Source organism: Falco rusticolus, chromosome 9 (assembly GCF_015220075.1).
Source record: "Falco rusticolus isolate bFalRus1 chromosome 9, bFalRus1.pri, whole genome shotgun sequence".
In the NCBI taxonomy this organism is placed as follows: Eukaryota; Metazoa; Chordata; class Aves; order Falconiformes; family Falconidae; genus Falco; species Falco rusticolus.
Window position 1 is genome coordinate 46,803,827 of NC_051195.1, and position 20,364 is coordinate 46,824,190.

General features: G+C 39.9%; 2 protein-coding genes across 12 annotated transcripts in view; one reads left to right on the forward strand and one right to left on the reverse strand.

Moving 5' to 3' along the window:
- KCNT1 (potassium sodium-activated channel subfamily T member 1) overlaps positions 1 to 11,878 on the forward strand; it is a 100,561-nt gene extending 88,683 nt beyond the window's left edge. For all 6 annotated transcript variants that reach the window (XM_037399658.1, XM_037399661.1, XM_037399660.1 and 3 more), the window contains one exon: positions 19 to 11,878. In XM_037399658.1, the coding sequence (XP_037255555.1) occupies positions 19 to 139 (121 nt within the window). In that variant the 3' untranslated portion in view covers positions 140 to 11,878. The remainder of the gene's footprint in view (positions 1 to 18) is intronic.
- A 464-nt stretch (positions 11,879 to 12,342) lies between these two features.
- Positions 12,343 to 20,364, reverse strand: part of CAMSAP1 (calmodulin regulated spectrin associated protein 1) — a 28,094-nt gene continuing 20,072 nt past the window's right edge. For all 6 annotated transcript variants that reach the window (XM_037399655.1, XM_037399656.1, XM_037399652.1 and 3 more), the window contains 8 exons: positions 19,775 to 19,859; positions 16,966 to 19,402; positions 15,461 to 15,597; positions 15,165 to 15,373; positions 14,981 to 15,083; positions 14,480 to 14,595; positions 14,126 to 14,244; positions 12,343 to 13,810 (listed from right to left, as the gene is read on the reverse strand). In XM_037399655.1, the coding sequence (XP_037255552.1) occupies positions 13,508 to 13,810; positions 14,126 to 14,244; positions 14,480 to 14,595; positions 14,981 to 15,083; positions 15,165 to 15,373; positions 15,461 to 15,597; positions 16,966 to 19,402; positions 19,775 to 19,859 (3,509 nt within the window). In that variant the 3' untranslated portion in view covers positions 12,343 to 13,507. The remainder of the gene's footprint in view (positions 13,811 to 14,125; positions 14,245 to 14,479; positions 14,596 to 14,980; positions 15,084 to 15,164; positions 15,374 to 15,460; positions 15,598 to 16,965; positions 19,403 to 19,774; positions 19,860 to 20,364) is intronic.

Below are 20,364 nucleotides of genomic sequence, written 5' to 3' on the forward strand. Positions count from 1 at the left end.
CTGGGCTGTGCCCTGCAGGTACCTGATCCGCTCCGACCCGCTGGCCCATGTGGCCAACGATGGCCACAGCCGCAAGAGCAGCTGCAGCAACAAGCTGGGCTCCTGCAACCCCGAAACACGCGATGAGACCCAGCTGTGAGCAGCCCCCCCGCACCCCGCACCCCTGCCAGGGGCCGGCGGGCTCTGGGGAGAGGCGGTGAAGAAGAGGATGGCCAGCCGGGGGGAAGGCTGCTGCCCACGGGTGCCTGCTGCCCCAGCGGAAGGTGATGCCCAGCCTGGCTCTGCGCCACAGAAGGGATGCCTGGACCTCCGGGAGGGATGGGACAGCCGGACAGACCGACAGCCAGCAGTCGTACACCCCGTGGCTTTTAACTTTTTATATGAATACCGCAACTAGTGAGAAAGTCTTCGCTGGTGCTGGTGGGACGTGGCTGAAACCAGACAACTGACCCTGTGTGAGCAGGACTGCATTTCATATTGCCCCCAGGTGATTTGCATTTGATGGGGCTTGTCAATTCCAGAGCAAAACTGCCCCAAAACCCTCCTCTTCCTCCTTTGCCAGGTATCCCCTGGGGTACCCAAACTTCTGCTCTTTCACCCAGCTCATCTTCATTCTCTGCTGGTTTTCTGTTATGGGCACTGATGTAAGGAGCACTCAGTGGACTTGCTGGTGGCCGTGGGATGGGATGGGATGGGATGGGATGGGGAGAGTGAGGGGGGCATCCAGCTCCCACCGGTGCCATGCAGGGGCTACCCTGCCTCCAGTGCATCTTGCCGTCTCTCGAACCAAAATACCCCAAAGCCAGGTGGCCAAAAGCCGTGCCATCCCTGTGGCAGTGCCTCTCGTCACACGTGCCCAGCTCTAGCCTGAGCCCCGGGCACGGTGCCCCTGCGTTTGTGTCCCCTGCCAAGCCTGTCCCCCATCACTGCTGCTATGGGAGCTGAGCTGCCTGGGGGGATGACAGTGGGGTCCCTGTGCCAGGGTTGGGGGTGATGGGGCAGGCTGGCTGGGGACACGTGGGTTGGTATCTCGGCTCAGCCCCCTCCCCTCCTTCCAGGGGGAATTTGGGGCCCGACAAACCCCCGTGGCTTTCCCTCCTTCCCCTCCCCGGGTCCTGGACCCGTGCCAGCTAAAGGCAGCAGGTCCTGCCTGCACCCCCTGCCTGCTCCGCCCCCCACCCCCTCAGCTCCCTCCATCCTTGCTTCACTTCATAACCCGGCACAATGGTGCAGCCAAGGTACATGAATGTACAGAGGTGTCACCTCACACCCCACAGCATCGCACATGCTGCCCAGCTGTTCTCGGGCAGCAGCGGCTGACCTGCAGAGACCTGTTGATAGCAGAAACACCGGATGTATTTCCCATCTATTTTTGCACACTTTACAACGTTGCTGCATAAAGGTTTTCTTTGACTGCCAAGGGACTAGCTGGGTTGTTAACTTTATATACTTTTACATCCATATATTAAAACTCCAATGTGGTTTTTTGGGGTTTTTTTCCTTCTTACAGAGAAGCCTGTAAAGCACAACATTGCCATGAAATTTTCCCTCCTGGACTTGCTGTGCACTGAATGGTTTATTGCCATTAACATTTGCCATCATTCCTCTTGACACCCCCAATAAAAGTTGTTTACAAAAAAACCCCAACAACAACAACAAACCCCAAACAACAAACCCAAACCCCATAACCTGTTTAAAAATGCAGTTTTAAGCAGTTGGGGAGATGTCCCATCCCAGAAGGAGGATGCGCAGGGTAGGACCCATACCAAGCCCAGCATCATCTGGAGAAGGTGTTGAGAAAGACCTTCTGTGTCCAGATGGGGTTGGAGGGGGAAAAGAGGTCATTTTTTTAAATTTTAATCCTAATTTTTTTCCTGATGTGCTGGTCACGAGGCCCTGGGTGACCCGCACCAGGCACTACCAGCTGGTGGAACGTCACGGCTCTGAGAGCTACTGCGGTTAAAAAGCAACAAGCCCAGCCTGCCAGCTCGACGGTGCCACTGCACTTAGCTGTGGGCACAACCAGAACTGGCTCTGATGTTTTTTGGTTGGTTTTTTTTTTTTTGGGGGGTGTGGGGTGTGTTTTGTTTTTTTTCCTAATTATGAATTTGTGTATCTATTGGGTTAAGGCAGATACGCATTTTATTCATTTCCATTTGCAACTTAGCATGCCAAAAGTACCATTTAAAATAAAATAATAAGTTTTGTAGGCTAAAAAGCAAGCGCAGCTGAAGTACAAAAGCATACGGCTGTGTTAAAAGTTCAAGATAACTCCAGAAATGCCTCATCAAGTGTTAATAAATTTAATTGCCTAGATTTCAGACAGATGATTTTCCAATCCCCACTTAACTTTCAAGGCAGAGTGGAACAAAGCAGTGTTACAGGTTTAAAAGCAAAAACCACACCAAAGGCCCCAGCAGCATGGATGATGTGATTATCTGCACGTTTACTCAGAACAGTTTTTAATTATTTTTTTTTTCCATTTGCCTGGCCACTGGGGCACCGAGCTCTGTAAGCACAGCATTAGTGAGCACAGGGCAGCGAGCACAGCTCCAGCAGCGCCGTGTTTCCCCACTCAACACCCACCCCCCAACCCCCAAGTGCAACATGCCCCCAGCACCTACATCAGATGCAAAGACATCGGGTGCTGCGGCAGGAGCTCAGCCTTAGGTCCCTCGCCTTCCTCAATTCTTATTGACCTTTAAGTGGAGGAGATAATTAGCATAAGAGGAAACCCACATACCAAAAGAAGTATAGACTATATGTGGTTTGTGATCCTATTAAAATAACAACCCTCAATATTACTGTATTTTGACAACGCTTCTGTTTGTTTAATGTATAAATACATGTATTTAAAAAGAAAGCTATGTGTATAAACCATACGCACTTTGCAGACGTTCTTTCTATGGTGTAAATTTATAGCAGACATTCTAATGGGATGTTGAAATAAATACTGTAGATACTTACCTGTGGTCAATGCAAGTCTAAAACCAAACATTTAACTTTTCTAATTCTTTAGACACAGTTACAATACTAATGTAAAAACAAAAGTATTTTATTTTTGTAATGGTCCTGGCAACATTGATGCATCAAGAGTCATTTCTGCTTACAAAAGGGCTGTCTGGGATGGGTGTGCAAGCAAGGACTCCCCCGGAGCCCCCTGGGGCAATGATAACAATGGCTATTACTTCCAGCTGCTGACAAACTTAGAAAAACAATTTTCTGTAAGGAAGGAGTTGTGTTCCAATGCAGAGACATGACAAGCCTGGGGAACGCAGAAACAAGGAAGGCTGCGATATTTTCAAGTTTATCAGCAAACGGCTCCATCGCATGTTATGTGTCCACTAACGGTTTCATACACTAAATATGGACTAAATCCATCTATCATGCATTAAAGTAAAATCAAATATTAAAACAAATATTAGAGTATATTTATTTCCTGTTAAACTCCTTTTTACTTCAATCTATATAGAACATGACACTTATTTCCCCTGAGCAAGAGACTGGACATCTCTCAAGGTCTGCTCATGCATGGATTTTTATCCACAACAGCAGATCAAACTCCCATCTTTCCTCTCCGAGACCTAATTTTGTGAGATGATCTGCTGGGATGCACGGCAGACAGCCAACCAGAGGTGTTTTTGTACAATTACTGTGAAGATACTTCACATTTCTGTAAAGACAAATGAAAATAAAAGAGCTGCATGCAGCAAGACTAGAGGCTGCTGTCTGGTTTGTTTCTGGGAGCAAACTTTAAGCTTAAAAATCCATGGCCAAGATGTGGCTTTAGAGTGCCAAAGTCCTAAGATTTACAAGCCCATGTTTCAAGTAATCTCTTCCAAAGCTGGGACACATGAAAAAAGTTTTTTAACCTCAGCTTTCAGAACTCTTCTGCATTCATGCACAAAGGGGATGTTAGATTTGCTGTTGTGTTACAGTAACAGTACAACTCCAACATTATATTTAAAGGTCATTTAATTCATTTATTGAATCATAGAAAATAAGGATTAAAACACACACATTAAAGTTTGTGGCTTTTTAACTGAACTTTTTTTTATCTTTACCGATATCTTTACAGAGCCAGGATTCAGTACATGTTCTGCCCCCAAACACTTCAAAATATTTCACTGACTACAGTTCACATCTGCATTCCAAGACTTCCAGAAAGACAACCCATTTCTACAGCGCACAACACACATGTAGATTTTAACTTTGAGATCAAATGCAAACAGTAGACAACTAGAGATTGTTTTTGTTAGGTGTTTTAAGCAAACACTGTAAAAATGATAATATATTTAAAATCTTGCAGGACACAAATACTTTAAATAGTGAAGATAACTCTAGGATTAACATATGTGTACAAGTGAGAAATTTAGAAGCCATCAAGTCATTTTGCTGTAAACTTACCCAAGTCAAGGGGGACAGCAGGAAGCCAAGTCCCTGTTCAAATTACTTTTTAACTGTTGTCTTTAAACAAGACAAATCTTTACATGAAGAATAAACGTCTTCCAATTTTCCAGTACAACTAAATTGTAATGATTACACCCAGAAGAAGGTAATTTCAACACCAGCAATAGCTTCCCTCACTGGTATGAAAACCCAAAGACCGCAGAACAGGATTCAATGCTCTGTACAAGCAGCCACAGGTAACAGCTCATCCTGAACAAGCCTTTCTAGTTACATCACAAAACTGAAGTGTTTTTTTCAGAAATGTCTGCATTTGCTGAAGTTTGTTAAAAAAAGAACGGTGGTCTCTCTAGTGAAGTTGTGAAAACTTGTCCAGATGCCCACAGCATCACAGCACTCTTAAATTTCTTACATGGGCTTGGATTTGGTTGCCTCACAGCTCCCTGGCTGTGAGATCTCCCCTGCCTACCTTCATTTCCCAACAACCCCCATAACCATCCCACATTATAATTTCCCAGGTTGTGTCTTGCTTTACCGCTGTTTGTGCCACTGTCACCAGGTCCTGTGTTTCTCAGTTGCTTCGTCACCACACCAAAAGGACTTCATTGCTTCTCAGCAGTAGGTTCTTTACCTGGTTGCACCTTTTATCTTGCTTCACCTTCCACAGCAACAGCAGTAGTAAGAGAGGAAAAAAACCTGCAAAATGAACAAGAAGTCCTTTAAAACTTTGTGCCAGATGAGAAAAATTAGCTTCTAGGACTAAAAGCTTCCTTTTAGAAGAGAAGATTCTAGAGCACTAAAATATACATTAGAAGGAAGGGAAAAAAATATGGTATTGACATGGCTGGGAAACAAAAAGGAAACCAAAAACCATGAAGGGTTTTTTATTTTACTGTAAATTCAGTTTTTATCGTTATTCCCTGAGAAGACATATGTTCAAACGAAGTAAGGGGGTTTTTTTGTAAGATTTCATGTAATTGCCACGGCAATTCTGGGTGTTTTATATGCTTCAAACCATTCTTTCGAGTGCCTCATTTAAATTTTAACAAATGCTGTATATTGAATATTTAATCATCCCTGCTGCACACATCAGTTTAAGATGCTTTTCCCCCAGAGTTTTTTTCCCCCACTATGATAAATATACGTTATTTCTGAACAAGTTTAGAGGGATGTATCAGAAAACTATGACAGTACTTCAGCACCAAGATGTAATTTGAAAGTAGATTTACATTTAGCAAAGACGAGCAAATAAATCCATCCTGTAATTTTGCAACAGAAATGGGACTGTGTTCAGCATTCACTGTGCACACCAACATTGCACTGAAAAGGCAAGCTGGGGAACAGAAGAAGGTGCATAAAATATCACAGGTATCTTAGCTGTCACAAAACGTGTTTTTTGAAAAGCACAATATGAAATAATGTACTAAACCATCAAGAAAACATGCCTGAGCAGGTAGCACCTCACTGAGGACTGCTGAAAATCAGAGATGTTCACAAGAGCCGCTCCTTTCACTGCTGGTGGACTTTGAGATGTAATTAGAGCCTTTACCAGGAGGGAAGCATTCAGCAGCTCTGTGACACCAGAAAGTGTATCACTAGAAAAATCTATCACTCAAATGTCTAAATATGCTTTAGATAACTAACACAATATAGTCTTGCAATGTGAAGTGTATGGGAAGAATCAATCCTGCGAAGTAAAGGGGGAATAGACTAAAGGTAACTCGCTTTTTATTTCACGTTTCTATCACAGCAAGTCTTTCAATTCCCTTTCAATTCCTGGAATCTATCCTTTTGGCATATGGACTGTATTTAATATAGTTCAACTATTGAAATACTAGCTTATTTTTGTCATTATTCTATTCGCACATGGATGGAGTAAATTCCTGTCTGCAATCTGGGGGACAAGAATAGCTACTCATAAGATTTGGGATCATTTATGAACCAGGGGTAAAAAAAAAAAAAGCAGCATTTAAATTAGCTAATCTTTTCAGTTAATTTGACCTTCATCCATAAGGGCCATTCCATTTCGTTCATATGAAGATTCATAGTTACCACAGCAGCTTTCTTTGGATAACTTCATATCATGGACTTCTGGCAGTCAAACTGTCAATGTAAAACAAAAGAGAAGGAACAGCCATTTTGCTACACTTTTTACAGTATAAACTCAGTCACATACTCCTCCTAATCTTCAGTATTATCGCAAGCAATACACTTAGTATGGAAACAGATCTATAATACAGAATCTAGAATATACTGCCATCTTTAATGCTCAGTACTAGACACTGTAACACCATCAGAAATCACTTAAAATGGCATGAAGCATTCACATATAAAATTACAAGTCAGAATCTGTAATACCCAAATCTTTAGTGCTCAGCTCATACGGGACGTTCTACAGCAGTGCTTAGCTCTCGTTTTGTGAGTTTTCATCATTTGAAGGTACTTTGTTTCCTCTTTATTTCAGAAAACTGAACTTGCAGTGTTTACTACCTGGCAGAGAAAATCCCAGATCCTGAAGATGACTTGAACAGTTCCGTGGACTGTAGTTTCACTGTCGGGAGACATCCCACTGAGCACATTCCTTGATAAAGTAGGTATTACCAGACAGATAAATCGAAGTTAACCTTGTGATGCTGCTGTTTGCTAGAGGGAGGCTTGTGACAGGCTGCAAACGGGCTGCTGAAGGCGGTACAGTTGGTAACTCCAGCCTTGGTTGCAACATGTACAGCCAAGGCCAGGCTTCCTGGGAAAGCTAGGGAACAAGGCAAAGAAATGCTTGCACGAATACAGACACATCATTTCTTTTCACATATCAGGATGGAATCTCCTCAACAAAGACAAACGATTAAAGCAAGATGTTCTAGCTGGATGGTGAAATGTGAACGTGAATGTGAAAAATTAAGCTCTTGTTACTAACGCATAAGCTTGTTTTTTAATAGCAAAGTTTTCCCAATTCTAAGGTCAGTCCTAAACAAACAGTTAAAAATAGACCAAAATTATAAGAAAGGTCTTTAAAATATAGCTATATTAACATTGATTAATACAGCCAGCTGTAAAGAACTCTGACATTGGCTAACTCTGCGGAACACTGTAGTTACAGTCTTCAATTCCATTTGTATACACAAAAAAAAAAAATCCCCAAATCACTGACAAATAATCTATGGTCACCCTAACAGACAAAAAAACCAAGATTCAACAAACAACATATTCCTAATTAAGAAAGTTTAAGTGGAAAGAATGGCATTTTTGATCAAAGTTTGGTTTAATTTTTTAAGATAAGAGTCTAACTTACCACTTGGAACAGAAGAGCAAAAATACACTTTTTCATATGTACACTGGAATCTTGAGATCTTCAAAACCCCTAAAACCAAAATAAACCTTCATGTACCTGCAAACAGAAAGCTCAGAACCATAAGGGAAATATTTTCTTTATATAATAATTTTATATTGACAATGCATTCAAACAAAATTTCAAAACCACACTAAGGATTTTTTGCTTACTACATGATAACTGCAGTCCATCACCTGAATGGTAATCTCCAGTTAAGTGCAAAAATTTAAATCCAATATGGGCAATTACTTACATTTCATGGAGTGAAAGTTCCTCCTGTAATTCTGGTATATTTGTCCTGACAATCTGCATGAGATAAAGGACTATACCAATGCATGTCATACCCTTTTGTCAAAAAACAAGTCAAGATTCAATGTCCCCTTCTCTTAGATTCTGAGGCACATGTCAGAGGCAGATTAAATGTGCCTACATATTCCAAGCGCTCAAGATTACCTGTGGAGCATCTCTTGGGATGCATCACATCAATGTTCCTTGGTTTCTGCAACAATGTATTAAAGCTAAATCCATGATCAGACCCGCCATCCACGGAAGTTTTAAGTATATCCTAACATACGCGCAAGACTACAAAAAAATATTACAGAAATAAGATGAAGTAAACTTTTTCTTCCATTTTTAATACTCAGTCTTCACATATATAATTAAACAATAGAACATCTGATCAATGTGAGGACAAGAGTTCAATTTTTTTGGCTTTAACGTGTCGAAATATGTAGTTTAGACATCTAAAAAATATACTTGTCGACCACATGAATATCTTAATTTCAAACTGTCCTGAAGAATATTATATAAAGTTTTCACGTAGCAGCAGCACACACAACACCTCCCCCACAAAATACTTCACAGATTCTCCAGTTCTGCATACCTAACATAGCAGTAAAAATGGGTACAAAAACAACCTCGCAAAAATCTTTTTTGCAGGTCACTTTCGGCTGCAGCGTCCTTGGAGTGTCACAGCAAAACCAGCCTCCTACGAAGTCTTAGAATTCAGCTACTGTTTGACACCCGAGCCACAAAATCCAGGGCAGAAATCATACCCTGCCACTGCCATCCTCAGTCACACCAGCACGCAGCCAGCTGCATTTCACTGAACTGCTTAAAATACATTAAATTTAAAAGCTTAATTAACTGAAAGCTATTTAATTAGATAAGCACAGCGTGGATAATAGCTTAATACACAACCATGAAGACTGGCTATATCAATGTATGCCTGAGGAAAAACCCCAGGTACGATCCTGCTGTCAGAAAGCAGAGCAGATCCCAGATTCCAAGGACAGTCAGTTCAGAGTGAAGATGACGCATCCCGTTTGTTGCTATATTAAAAAAAAAAAGCCAAACCCAAAACAACCTAAAAAAAAATCAAAGCCAGGGGGGTTCCAGTGTTCTGACACTGCCTCTAGTGCTCAGTTCTGAAGACTTGTAAGGAAAAAAAGCACAAGGAACACAAAATTAGAGTGCCAAGAACTCATTCATGTCACTCGTGTTATACTATAGCCCCAAACTATTGCTTGTAGTAAGTGAAAACTCAAGAGATCACCAGTGTCTACGCTCTGAACTCTCCAGTTTAGTGGCAAGAAGTCAGATTTACTTTTTTTTTTTTTGCAAACTGAACCGTTCTAGCAGCCCAGCATATAGTGTTCAACTGTATTAAGGTTTTCAAAATAAGTCAGGCTTTTCAAAACTCAGATTATTCTTGCTTGAACTCTTACCCTACTAGAAAGCATGATGAAAATGAGACAAAGACACATTAAATCTACAGATGCAAACAGCATGTGCAAATACGCAACAGACCGATGAATGGGAGTTTGAGAAAAAGAAACTGCATTTAAAAGCACTTTAAAGATGTACATTCTTGTATTTATTACATGTAAGAAACTAGTAAGAAATCGAGAGAGGTCAAAGGCAGACCTACTTGCAGACTACTCTATATAGAAAACAAATTCTCTAGCTCAGAGCAAACACAGCCAGAGCATTGTGGTCCGTTTCCAGGGAGCGCTACAAAGGCTGTTTGGTTTCGGCACATCTTTGGAAAATTCAGTGGGGAAAAAAAAATAAAAATTGTATCTCCCTTGTTTTTAGACAGCTGTTACAGTTTAGCCCCACAGTCAGTAGGAAAAGCTGATAGCGTAGCTGTACCTAAAGCTCCCACTCCCTCTTCCTGCCCATACTCCCAGGAAGCACGAGAACCTTTTTGAACAGCTTGAAAGTTGTTTGGTTTTTTTTTGTTTTTTTTTTTTAACCAAAGCCAGTTCTGCTCGCTTTTACATGGGAAGCGGGAAGAAGGAACAACCCTGGCTCCAATCAATCCTGGTGAAAAACAAACTAAACTTCTTAAAGCTGCAGGTTGACAAACGATTGCTATTTATCTACAGGAGGCACCCAGACAGAGCAGAGCACCACTCTACTGGAACAGCCAGTAACCTTCCTCGCATTTCAGCTGTCAGGGTATTTACACAGTACCCTCAGGTGGCTGTGAAGAGGACAAAAATTCATATTCTAAGCAGTGATTTTTAGAAGAGACAACAGCAAAGAAGATGGTGAGATCTTCCATGGCAATTATCAGTGTACAGATCACCTAACTATCCCTACACGTAATGATTCTCAGCCACTGTAAGTGAAGCATTAAGCATAACATCATTAAAACTAGTTAGAAATGCCACGTATTCAGAATTCGATAAACTTAAGACAAAGAACTATGCTAACAAAGATATGCAGTCACAGTCCTACAACCATATTTCACCCTGGGCCGACACCAAGCAGCGAACCAAGTTTAAGCTGGCATTCTGGATTATACAAAACCTATGTAAGAAAATGAATTTTTCTCCCTTCTACAAAATGCTGATTGCATTTGCCTCTACACATCTACAGTTTATCCACATTCCTCTGTGTAAATTCTGCATCATGTTCTTACAAATAAGTTCTCCCTCTTCCTGCTTCCAGACCAAATTAATACAGCATATTCCTTGCCAAGGTATTTGAGATTAATGGGGGTTTTTTTATATAACTAAAACTTAGTTTTTCAGAAAATTTAATCTCTTAGAAAGTGACTTACTCCTACTTCCCCTCTGATCCTCAGCTTGGGGCTACATGCTGCCTGTAAGATGAAGAACTCCTTGGCCTCCTCTCCCTCTCCAAATGGATGTCACCTCCTATTGTTTCCAGTAGTAAATGAGGCCACATTGCAGCAGGAAAAGTAAGGACCTGATCTAGTGCAATGAGATCCAGGAGGACACTGAAGGTGACATCGCCTTTGTTGTTCCAGTCCTTTCTATGGGCAATGATATCTCAGCCTGAATGAAATACATAAAAGTACAAATCACCAGAATCACTGGTTATTTTTTTTTTTTAATCTCTACAAACAAGGACTATCTTTGAAAATTTTATTGTATAGTCACAGAAAACTATTTCTGCATTGGAAAAAATCCATAGTTTTCAGAATGCAAATTTCACTTCTGTGCAACCAATATGGATTCATTACAAAGCTTAAACCACCAGCTTATTTCTAAATTCTGCAGGCAACTTGTCTTTACAAATCACAAGCAAGCTAATACTGAGGAGCTCTACAAAAGAAATTCTCTTGGTGCTTCCAAAATTCTGTCACTAACTGAATACATAGATCAAAGAAAACCCACCTGCCAGATTCAAGAGTCTGAAGACTGATCAAATAAATCCTTAAATAGACTGTTAACTTTCTGAAAGCCTTCTGGTTGAATTTTTGCACATCGCAATCAGGGTCAGGAAAACTTGTCATAAAGTTATTACAGCTACATACAGATGAAGCTTTCTAAGAGCACAACTAAACATAGAATAGCACATCTTTAAAGCATATTAGTTCTGAGGGGGATGAAGTGTCACAACAACAGAAGTACACATGAAAAAAACTAAATCAGTTAATGATTTTTATTAAATTTCAGTGTTTCATAAAATAAATATGGTATATAATATCAAACAGTGAGAAATAAAGCACAAGCATGAAAAGCATGGTAACAAAAGTTACACTCATGACAGTGTTTAATACTTAGCACTTTAGAAACCATAAAGCCTTTAATTATTTACAAGCAGCAAACTATCTAACATAATTTACAAAGTTGCAGCAGCCTAGTCAAGGAGTAATGGAAGGGGGAAAAAAAATTGAGAGACTGCAATGGAAGACCTTCACTTTGCTCTGTCTAGTTAGCACTTTATTATTATGTACCCTATTTTCCCCTTATGTACACAACTAACTTCCATTATTTTCAAAGCTTAATAATGACACTGTATTGTATTTTAGAGCTCAGTTTGTCTCTAGGATGGTGTAGTGCCTTCTGCACTCAAGAGATACATATTCAAGTATATACTTCAAATAAAAGTAAACATGTGCAAACCAAAGTTATAAGCCTACATGACCTGCAAGTAGTAGTGTCAAGCCGCACGTAGCGGGCGCAAGTTAGCGGATTAAATTGGGTAATAGCTACAGAAACCTACTCAGAAGTGTAGTCCGGACCAAAAATGAGAAATGGGAGTGTTAAAAAAAAAAATAAAATTGAACTGAATTGCAAATATACCCTGTTACCACAGACAAAAACTTAATCTGCTGAAACAAAGACTTTTAAGGTCATAACTCAAGATTTAATATTTCAACATGAAAAGAAATCCAAGCCATTCGACTTATTTGGGATTCTGAAACAAATGCAAATGTCTGTTTAAAAATTGCTTTTAAATGAGAAAAACAAATCGATATATATCACCCAAAATAAAAACATAACACACTCTTCATTTTAGAGCATGCTGCTCGTTCAGAATAAAGACAGGACAAAGGAAGTAGAATTACATTTCATGATGTAATAAAAACATTAAAATTTGTGATCATTAAGTGCACCATTGTACAGGAGTAGCGTGCTCAGAGTGGAAATGTTCTATACCTACCAGAATCCATCTTTAACAAAGCAAACAAATCTTTAGGACACTACCTGAAACTGAAATCAGTAATAACTGTGCTCCATTCAGCTTGACTTAAGTTTCAGTCAGGCACATTCCAGCTATAGTAGTAGCACCTGTATGCCTCTTCACGATTGTATTCCAGAGATCTTTAAATTTGCGAACAATTATTTTTTTAAAAAAAAAAGACTGGCTTTTGCAATCCTTGCAATGCTTATCCTAAACAGATACTGCAAGTAAACTCTGTTCTGAGCAGCACATGTTGGGGCTTTTTTCAGAAATCTGAGAGCTGGACTTACGTTGGCAGTAGATACAGTACAACAATTTGATGTATTAAACAGTTCCTCAAAAAAGTCTGAAAGGAAGATTTCCCTAAAGACTGTTTAAAAAACCAAACCAAACCAAACCCAACCCAAAACACTTCACCCAAGATCTGTTCAATCCTTCTACTGAAGTTCAGAGCTTGCCACCTTCAAGAATGACAGGAAAGAGGAGGGAATGAGGTGGAGAGGAAACAGAACTCAATTATTCCCAATTTGTACCGATGAAAAGCTTCAAGTAAAAGGAAATCCACTTGTTAACGATCTTGCTACATGCACAGTCCCTCATCAGTTGAAAGCCACAGTAGTTAGCATTGGGTGTAACAGCAGATTTATTCATAAAAAACACTGGCAATGTTCCTTCATTCTTAACTTGCATCCACGGTTTCTGTTTAGAAGCTTCTTAAAAAGTGTTTATGGTTCTGCACATTTCATACCAAACTGCAGGAAAATGGTAAACGTGTCTTCTTTCGATGCAACCCCATTCAGCAATCTTCTCCCCAAGAACTCAGTGTCATTTACGAGTCTGAGTCTTCTTTGGCACTGCAGGTCGCTTGGCTTGCCACAAGTGGTTATGAATAGTAAGAGCATCCACACTGACAGACATGGTTTTGGCTGGGATCACGTTAAACTGTTTTCTGTCCGAACTGTACTTATAAAGTTTGTCAATCATTTTCTTGGTGATGCTCTTTGGCCCTGTTCCAGTCAGCTTGTAGATTTCTTCAGTGTCAGGATAGTAGCAGTAAAGTGCTCTGAACTGGCAGCCAGCATCACGGAACAAGATAATGTAGTGGTTGGCATCACATTTTTCTAGTTCCTGCATTAAAAATAAACAGACACACTTAGATTGTTCACAGTGAAAATGTCCATGTTATGCCAAGCTTTAAGCTTTCACATATAGCTGATTAAGTGTTTGAAGTTTTTGGAACATGATTTTCAGTTTTTATAAACTCACAAATTCAACTCTAAATGCAGGATCGTGTTTTCCACAAGTCCACACAGTCAAGGGAAGTAAAGGATTCTCAATACAGGTACATTTTAGGAAAATTTGCTACAATGTGGGATTACAAAATGAGTATTACAGATACATTTTAATTTAAGTGCATTACTGATCTTGTATTTTAATGTTTACCTCTAATATTGAATTCTTATGTGGTTCATTCACTTTTCCAGCAAGGCAGCAATGAGATATAGCATTGTGAATAATAGGTTTGTTTGATTTGCTGCTGGGTTCCTTAAATAATTTTGGACCTAAAGAAGATAAACAAGTAAAAATTATTTGCGCTATATTTACAAACATTAAGAATGTCATTCATCAAAATGACAACCCCTCCTCAAATATTTTTCTACAATAACAAACTTTTAGAGAGATCAAAATACACCTGACGACTTCTCAAAAAAACCCAAAAGTGTCACATCAAATATACGGCAGCTTTTTATGACCTGATATTCATGACAAATGCTCAAAGTAAAACAAAATAGTCACCTGTGTATTCTGCCACTGAAGCAATAGAAGATGCTGTCGAAGCGTTCTCCCAATCTCTTTCTGTGTTTCTGCTAGGATTTCTGCTCAGTATTGGTAAGGACTCCATTGATTCAACTCTTTGGGGTGGGGGGGAAGAATAAAAAAAAGTAATAAAAATTATATGCCAAGATTTGGGGTTTTCCCCCCTCCAATCTTAAGTAAATTCACCAGTTGCTGGCTCGGAATGGAATAGGCTATTGTCCCTTTTCCTCCCCCAGAACAGTCAGATTCTTCCTGCTAGATTATCAAAGCAAAAATCTATTGTTCCTTTGGAAGACAACAAAACCAAATTGTAAGTTTGTACAGAACATCAGAGTTGGCAGCCACATAAAACAGAAGATGTGTTCACTAATTACTGTTGTGCCTCTATGCCAGCAAACTGAAGCAGGAAACACTAAACCCCAACACTATTTCATAACATATTAAAATATCAAAAAATTGAAATTAAGGCTATCACTCTACCTCTGAGACGGCGTGCCACCAGAGTGCACACTTTCAGGTTCAGTTGTTGCTGCCGAGGCCAAAGACAGACTGGAACCAGACTGAGCACTGCTCAAATTATCAGCTACAAAGCAAAAGAGAAAATGTGAAACACGTTTTGTTAAAGCAGATTTGCAGACTCTGTAAAAGCAAACAAAATTCTTACGTGTGGAAGAACACTTTGTCCCTGAATCACTGTAAGATTCTTCACGATGGACTGACTTGGGCCTGGGTTTTTTGGGCTTTGATTTGGGCTTTCCAAGCCCTTGCTCCTCCAAAATTTGCTGTTGTTTTTTCCTTAGATATTCTTGTTTGATAAGTTCTCTTCGAGCCTTCTCTTCCTCTTTCCGTATTCGGTCCTCCTCAGCTTTGCGACTGAAAAGCAAATATAACATTATATTCAACATACAATAGTTTTCCTCATCTTAAAGATAAAAAGTATTCTTTTCCACATGTTATTACCGAGCTTCATCTCTTTTTTGCTCAACTTCAGCCTCCAGCTGCTGTTTCCGAATCCGAGCTTCCTCAGCTTTGCGCTGCTGTTTCAAAAGGAACGCTGCACGTTTTTTTGCGAGCTCATCTTCTGCTTTCTGCTCATCCTGCAAAATTCATAGGGGTAAAGAGTTTTAAAGACTAGAAGAATATATATTAAGCTGGACATCACAAGATTGCTGAGGATTCCAGGAAAACGTAAGCTATTACTTTCAGAAATCTTTACATTTTTAGAATTGATGAATGTAGATCAGAACTGTATTGAAGAGACAGTTTTAGTTTTCCCTTAAGACTGTGGGGAGAAAAAAACCCAACCAAACAGTCCCATCTTACTCTGGACTTGTTTTTAAGTATGCTTAATCACCACAAAACCTTCCAGAAGCGCAAAGAACGCAACTGTCACATGGGCTAGGATGGACAGCACAAATAACCCCAGCATAACAATAAATTTTGAGTCAGCCAATATTAATCACACTACATAAAACCAGAAGTTAAATTCACGGGGACTGAGACAGCCTAGCCCAACTTCCTTGAGAAAGAAATTAAAAAAGAAAGTATTGTCACGTCAGCACATTTGAGATATTTACAACATTCATTGCTAAGCACAAGTTAAGATACTAAATGTTCCAATAGCAGTTCTGAACTTCACTAGAAGGTGTAGATACACTATTTAAAAACCATCCAACCTCACAATATAAGAAATATCACTGTACTAAATAAATCAAACAGCTTAACAATAACCTCTTCCTCAAGGCAGAGTTAGATGCAAAATGAGAGAAATTACTTAAATTTAATACATTTTCATCATGAGCCCTATACACTACCATTACAAGACAAAAATGAAAGCTGCATGAAAAACATTAATTTCTTCCAACATTGCATTGAAGCATCTCATTTCTCAGTAGCATCTACAGCCATAGAGCTAAATTCTCCATTACAGCCCTTGACTTTTGGCCTGTGAGGCTGCTCAAAAATCAGAGAAATCTGGGCACAAATGCAAAAAACCCCCCAGTTCAGACTCTCAGCTCCCCACCAAGTTTCCAAACCTGTTCAGCAGGCTTCTACTAGATACATGCACCCTGTCATAATTTTTTCCTTCAGTTGATACAGGTTCATAGAATGCTGGGATATCAGAATGGTAAATTCTTCCCTTTCATTCTGTGATTCTTTTGTGCTAAGTACTTACAACATATTTGTATGTCAGTTTCTCAGACAGAAAAAAAACTAAGGGAAAGAAGAAAAGCAAGGTTAACCCTGGTTCCAAGTAAAGTTAACAAGAACCAGGATTCCTTACATCAAGCCAAAAACTTTTCTACACAAGCAATCCTTTTCCAACAGAGTTTTTTAAAGTCCTAATATTGCAACCAGAATGTTCTGTGTTCCATCAGAAGTCTGAAGAATGAAGTGGACAAAATCAGTTCTAACGCTGGGAAAATACGCAACATTAACCAAATATAGAAAGATATCATATTTACCTTGAAGAAAAAACCCACACCAGACTTCTGATCACCTTCACTAATTATATCCGTAGACCTATCCCGGTTTTCAAGTTCTCCTTCATCTGGAGCTTTTAAGTCAGACAAGTCTACTTCAATGAGATTGGCCTTGCTTCTCAGTGGCTCATCCACTGGGACATTCTCTTTTCCTGAGCCATCAGATGAATTTAGCCCTGTTTCCTTGAAGGTGTTATTCACCTCCTTGCTCATTTCAGAAATAATATTTGCATCTTTGGAGGTGGAGAGAACAAGTGCCCTTTGATTGCTCTCATCGTGAAGTCTGTAGGTATCAAAGAAACACTTTTCTTGAGAACCATTTCCAGAATCAGGACTACCTTCCAAGCCGATTTCCGTTGGTGTTTTTGCCAAGCTATTGGATGGAAATGGTCTTAAATGTGGTAAGGTTTCTAGACTTTGTGTCGGGGTTTTAACACGTGCTGAATTTTGTTGTCTGTCTTTAGTGACTTTCAGATCAGCTGGTCTTCCTGATCGAGAACTCCTTCCTTGACCAAACCGAGGTGGTTTACGAAGACTGTTCATTCCAGTTGGAGATAAGGGCTCAACAAAGTGAATCGATGGTTTTACCTTTTGGTCCTGAGAGTTATTTCTGGCTCCTGGCGATGGCACTGATGGAGATTTCATAAGTAGTTCCTGTTGCTGAGAAATCTTTAATATAGCCTGCTGAAGTGTACTGATTGTTTCATTTAGTTTTTCGATAGAAAGATCACATTCATTTATATCCACTTCTGTAACACTGTCATCCAGGAGGGCAACAGAAATAATTTTACTTTTTTCCAAATCATGTAAAGCAGCAGAGTCTTTCTGTTTATGTTGCTCCGCAAAAGCTAGGCTTTCTTGCATTTTTACTTTTGCTACTTCTTGAGAATCATTAAGCATTTCTTCTCTCTCCTCCTCTTTCACAAGAAACTCCTCAGATTTGGAACCCAAAGAAACTTCATCTAAGTCTTCACCATTGTGCCGACAATATTCTTTTCCAAAATGTTCTGGCTTGAGAGGCTGTGGAACGTCAGGAGATTTCCCTTTTTTAACCACATGCAAGAAAGCTGCCTTGCCCAATTTTAGTCGCTGCCTCGCTGATAAGGCTTCCATCTTCTTCTTCTGAGCTTCTATTGCCCTTCGTTTCTCTTCCAACTGCATGTGAAGCTGCACCAATTCAGAAGCTAAAAGATTAACATTATCTTTATTTTGTCTGTTGGGGCTTTGTTCTCGCTTTTGTTTCCATGTGGTTAGTGGTGCCGGGCAGCTTTCTGATCCATCTGGCGTGGTCTTCTGTGAACTACTCGTGCTGGACTTCGTTTCATAACTGTTAAGTCTCTGAAGCTTTCGTTCTGCGAAATTAGTCATTCGGACACTCCCACTAGCCATCGACACACTGCTGACTTGAGAAATTGTACTCAAACATGGGCTGGAGCGTCCACTAGCATCATCCTTATCTTCGTGTTCTTTGACCTTCATATCTTCTTGCAATTTTGCAGATTCTTCCTCGCCAATGTACTTAGCGACTATAGGATGGTCATCTATGACTACTAAATCCTGTTCAGTGTCTTCTATGTCTAAGAGATCTGAATCAGAGTCCTGTCTCACCATAGTCCATGTAGTATCTGTAACATGCAAATTGAGACTTCTCACATAACTTGCATTGACTTTACTTGCTATGTCATCATCTGATTTAGCAGCATGAAGAAAAAACCCTCCAGTAGATAGCTCCTGAGTGGAAGGATCTAAACTGCTACTAGCCAAAGGTCTGGAAGCTTCTAAGCTGGCTTCCGCCAGTGCCACTGAATCTGCAGCACTAGGATCTGCAACTGGAGTGAAATCAGAACTAGAAATTGGAGTAAAAGTCCTACTGAGGTCATGCTCACCATGACTGCTATTTGTTTTCTTGCGGATCAAAGGCAAGTGTCCTTCATTTAATCTCTTGGTTATAAAACTCCTTTGTTTCCCTTCCCCGCATTCATCCTCTTTATTGATTATCTGTTTTTCCTTTGCTGGTTTTAGAATGGCAGGCATTAAAGGCTCCAAGTAAAAACTCTCTGGTTTGCTTTCTGAAGTCTCGCTATTTGTTTTTGGAGACCACGCAGTTGCAACTACGCTGGGCACCCTGGCTGATGCATTCTGCAATTCAAGATCATCACGGTTTGACCTTTCTTCAGATCTGATTATTGCAATAAGCTCTTCATCTTCATCCTCAATTTCAACATTGTTCAGCAAGCTCTTCCCGTTAGTTTTCACTGATGGAGGATGGGGCTGGTTTTTTGGAGTTACATTAACAATGTTTGATGCAAGACTGTCTTTGCTGATCGATCTAGCCAGACTAATGCTATCACCAGACCCAGGGTCTACATCACTACTGGCAGAATGATGAAGAGCAAATGGTGTTGGCTGAGACAAAGGCCTAGAAAAGATAAGAACAATCTACTGACACTTCAGCACAAAAACTTACAATTTGTTCCACTAAGGACCCATGATATAGACAGCTAAAATTTTTGCTTCATTTGAAAAATGTATCCTGCATCAAAAGTGACCAGCAATACTACATAGCAACTTCAGATATTTCAGTTTTCAACACTGCTTACTGAAAATAATTTTTAAAGTATCTTCAATTGCAACCCTAAAATCAATCATCTCTGAAAATGTACGTTAGAAAAACACAAAATTAAGCAACTTCTCAGTCCAGTTCCGATGAAGTGATACCACATTACTACAATGAAGTTGTCACAGTGTCCTTTCACTAAACAGTATTGTAATACTTCAATGCCTCTGTTACCTGGGTTTCCTCTCTGGCCATGCAAGAACTGAACCTCGTGGCTGCCCATCAACACGAGTCAGAGAATTAGAACGATGCCGATGACCTGAAATGTTTTTTTAAATTGTTAACAGTTTAGAAATTGTCTTTAAACTAGTACTTTTACCTTATTTAATAGCAAACACCATAAACTTTCACCAAGAGATGGCAGCAGAAAACAGATTTGTTGAAATACTAACAAGACAGTCTAAGCCTGAAAATATACAGTGAGAAGTGACCACATAAGCATATCTGATTTCTGAATTTTCAAACATGAGACCATTCAATTTGCTTTTCCTGTCAGCCCCCCAACTTTAAAAAAAAAAAGTCCTTACTGCATGTTGTTAGAGTCTAAGCATTTGGAATATTTGGCTGGCACCTCAGCTGACAACAGAAAAGAAATTCTGAGCATCTCTGGGTAACTATAAAACCTAAATTTTCAGTAATTAAAAAAACATTTAGGCAAAATATGTCAAGTACGAGAGTGTATTTGTCAGTCTAGATTACTATCTTACTTCCTAGGACTTTTGCTAGTCTTACAAACATTTGACAAGTGGCTTTTTCCTTTCTTT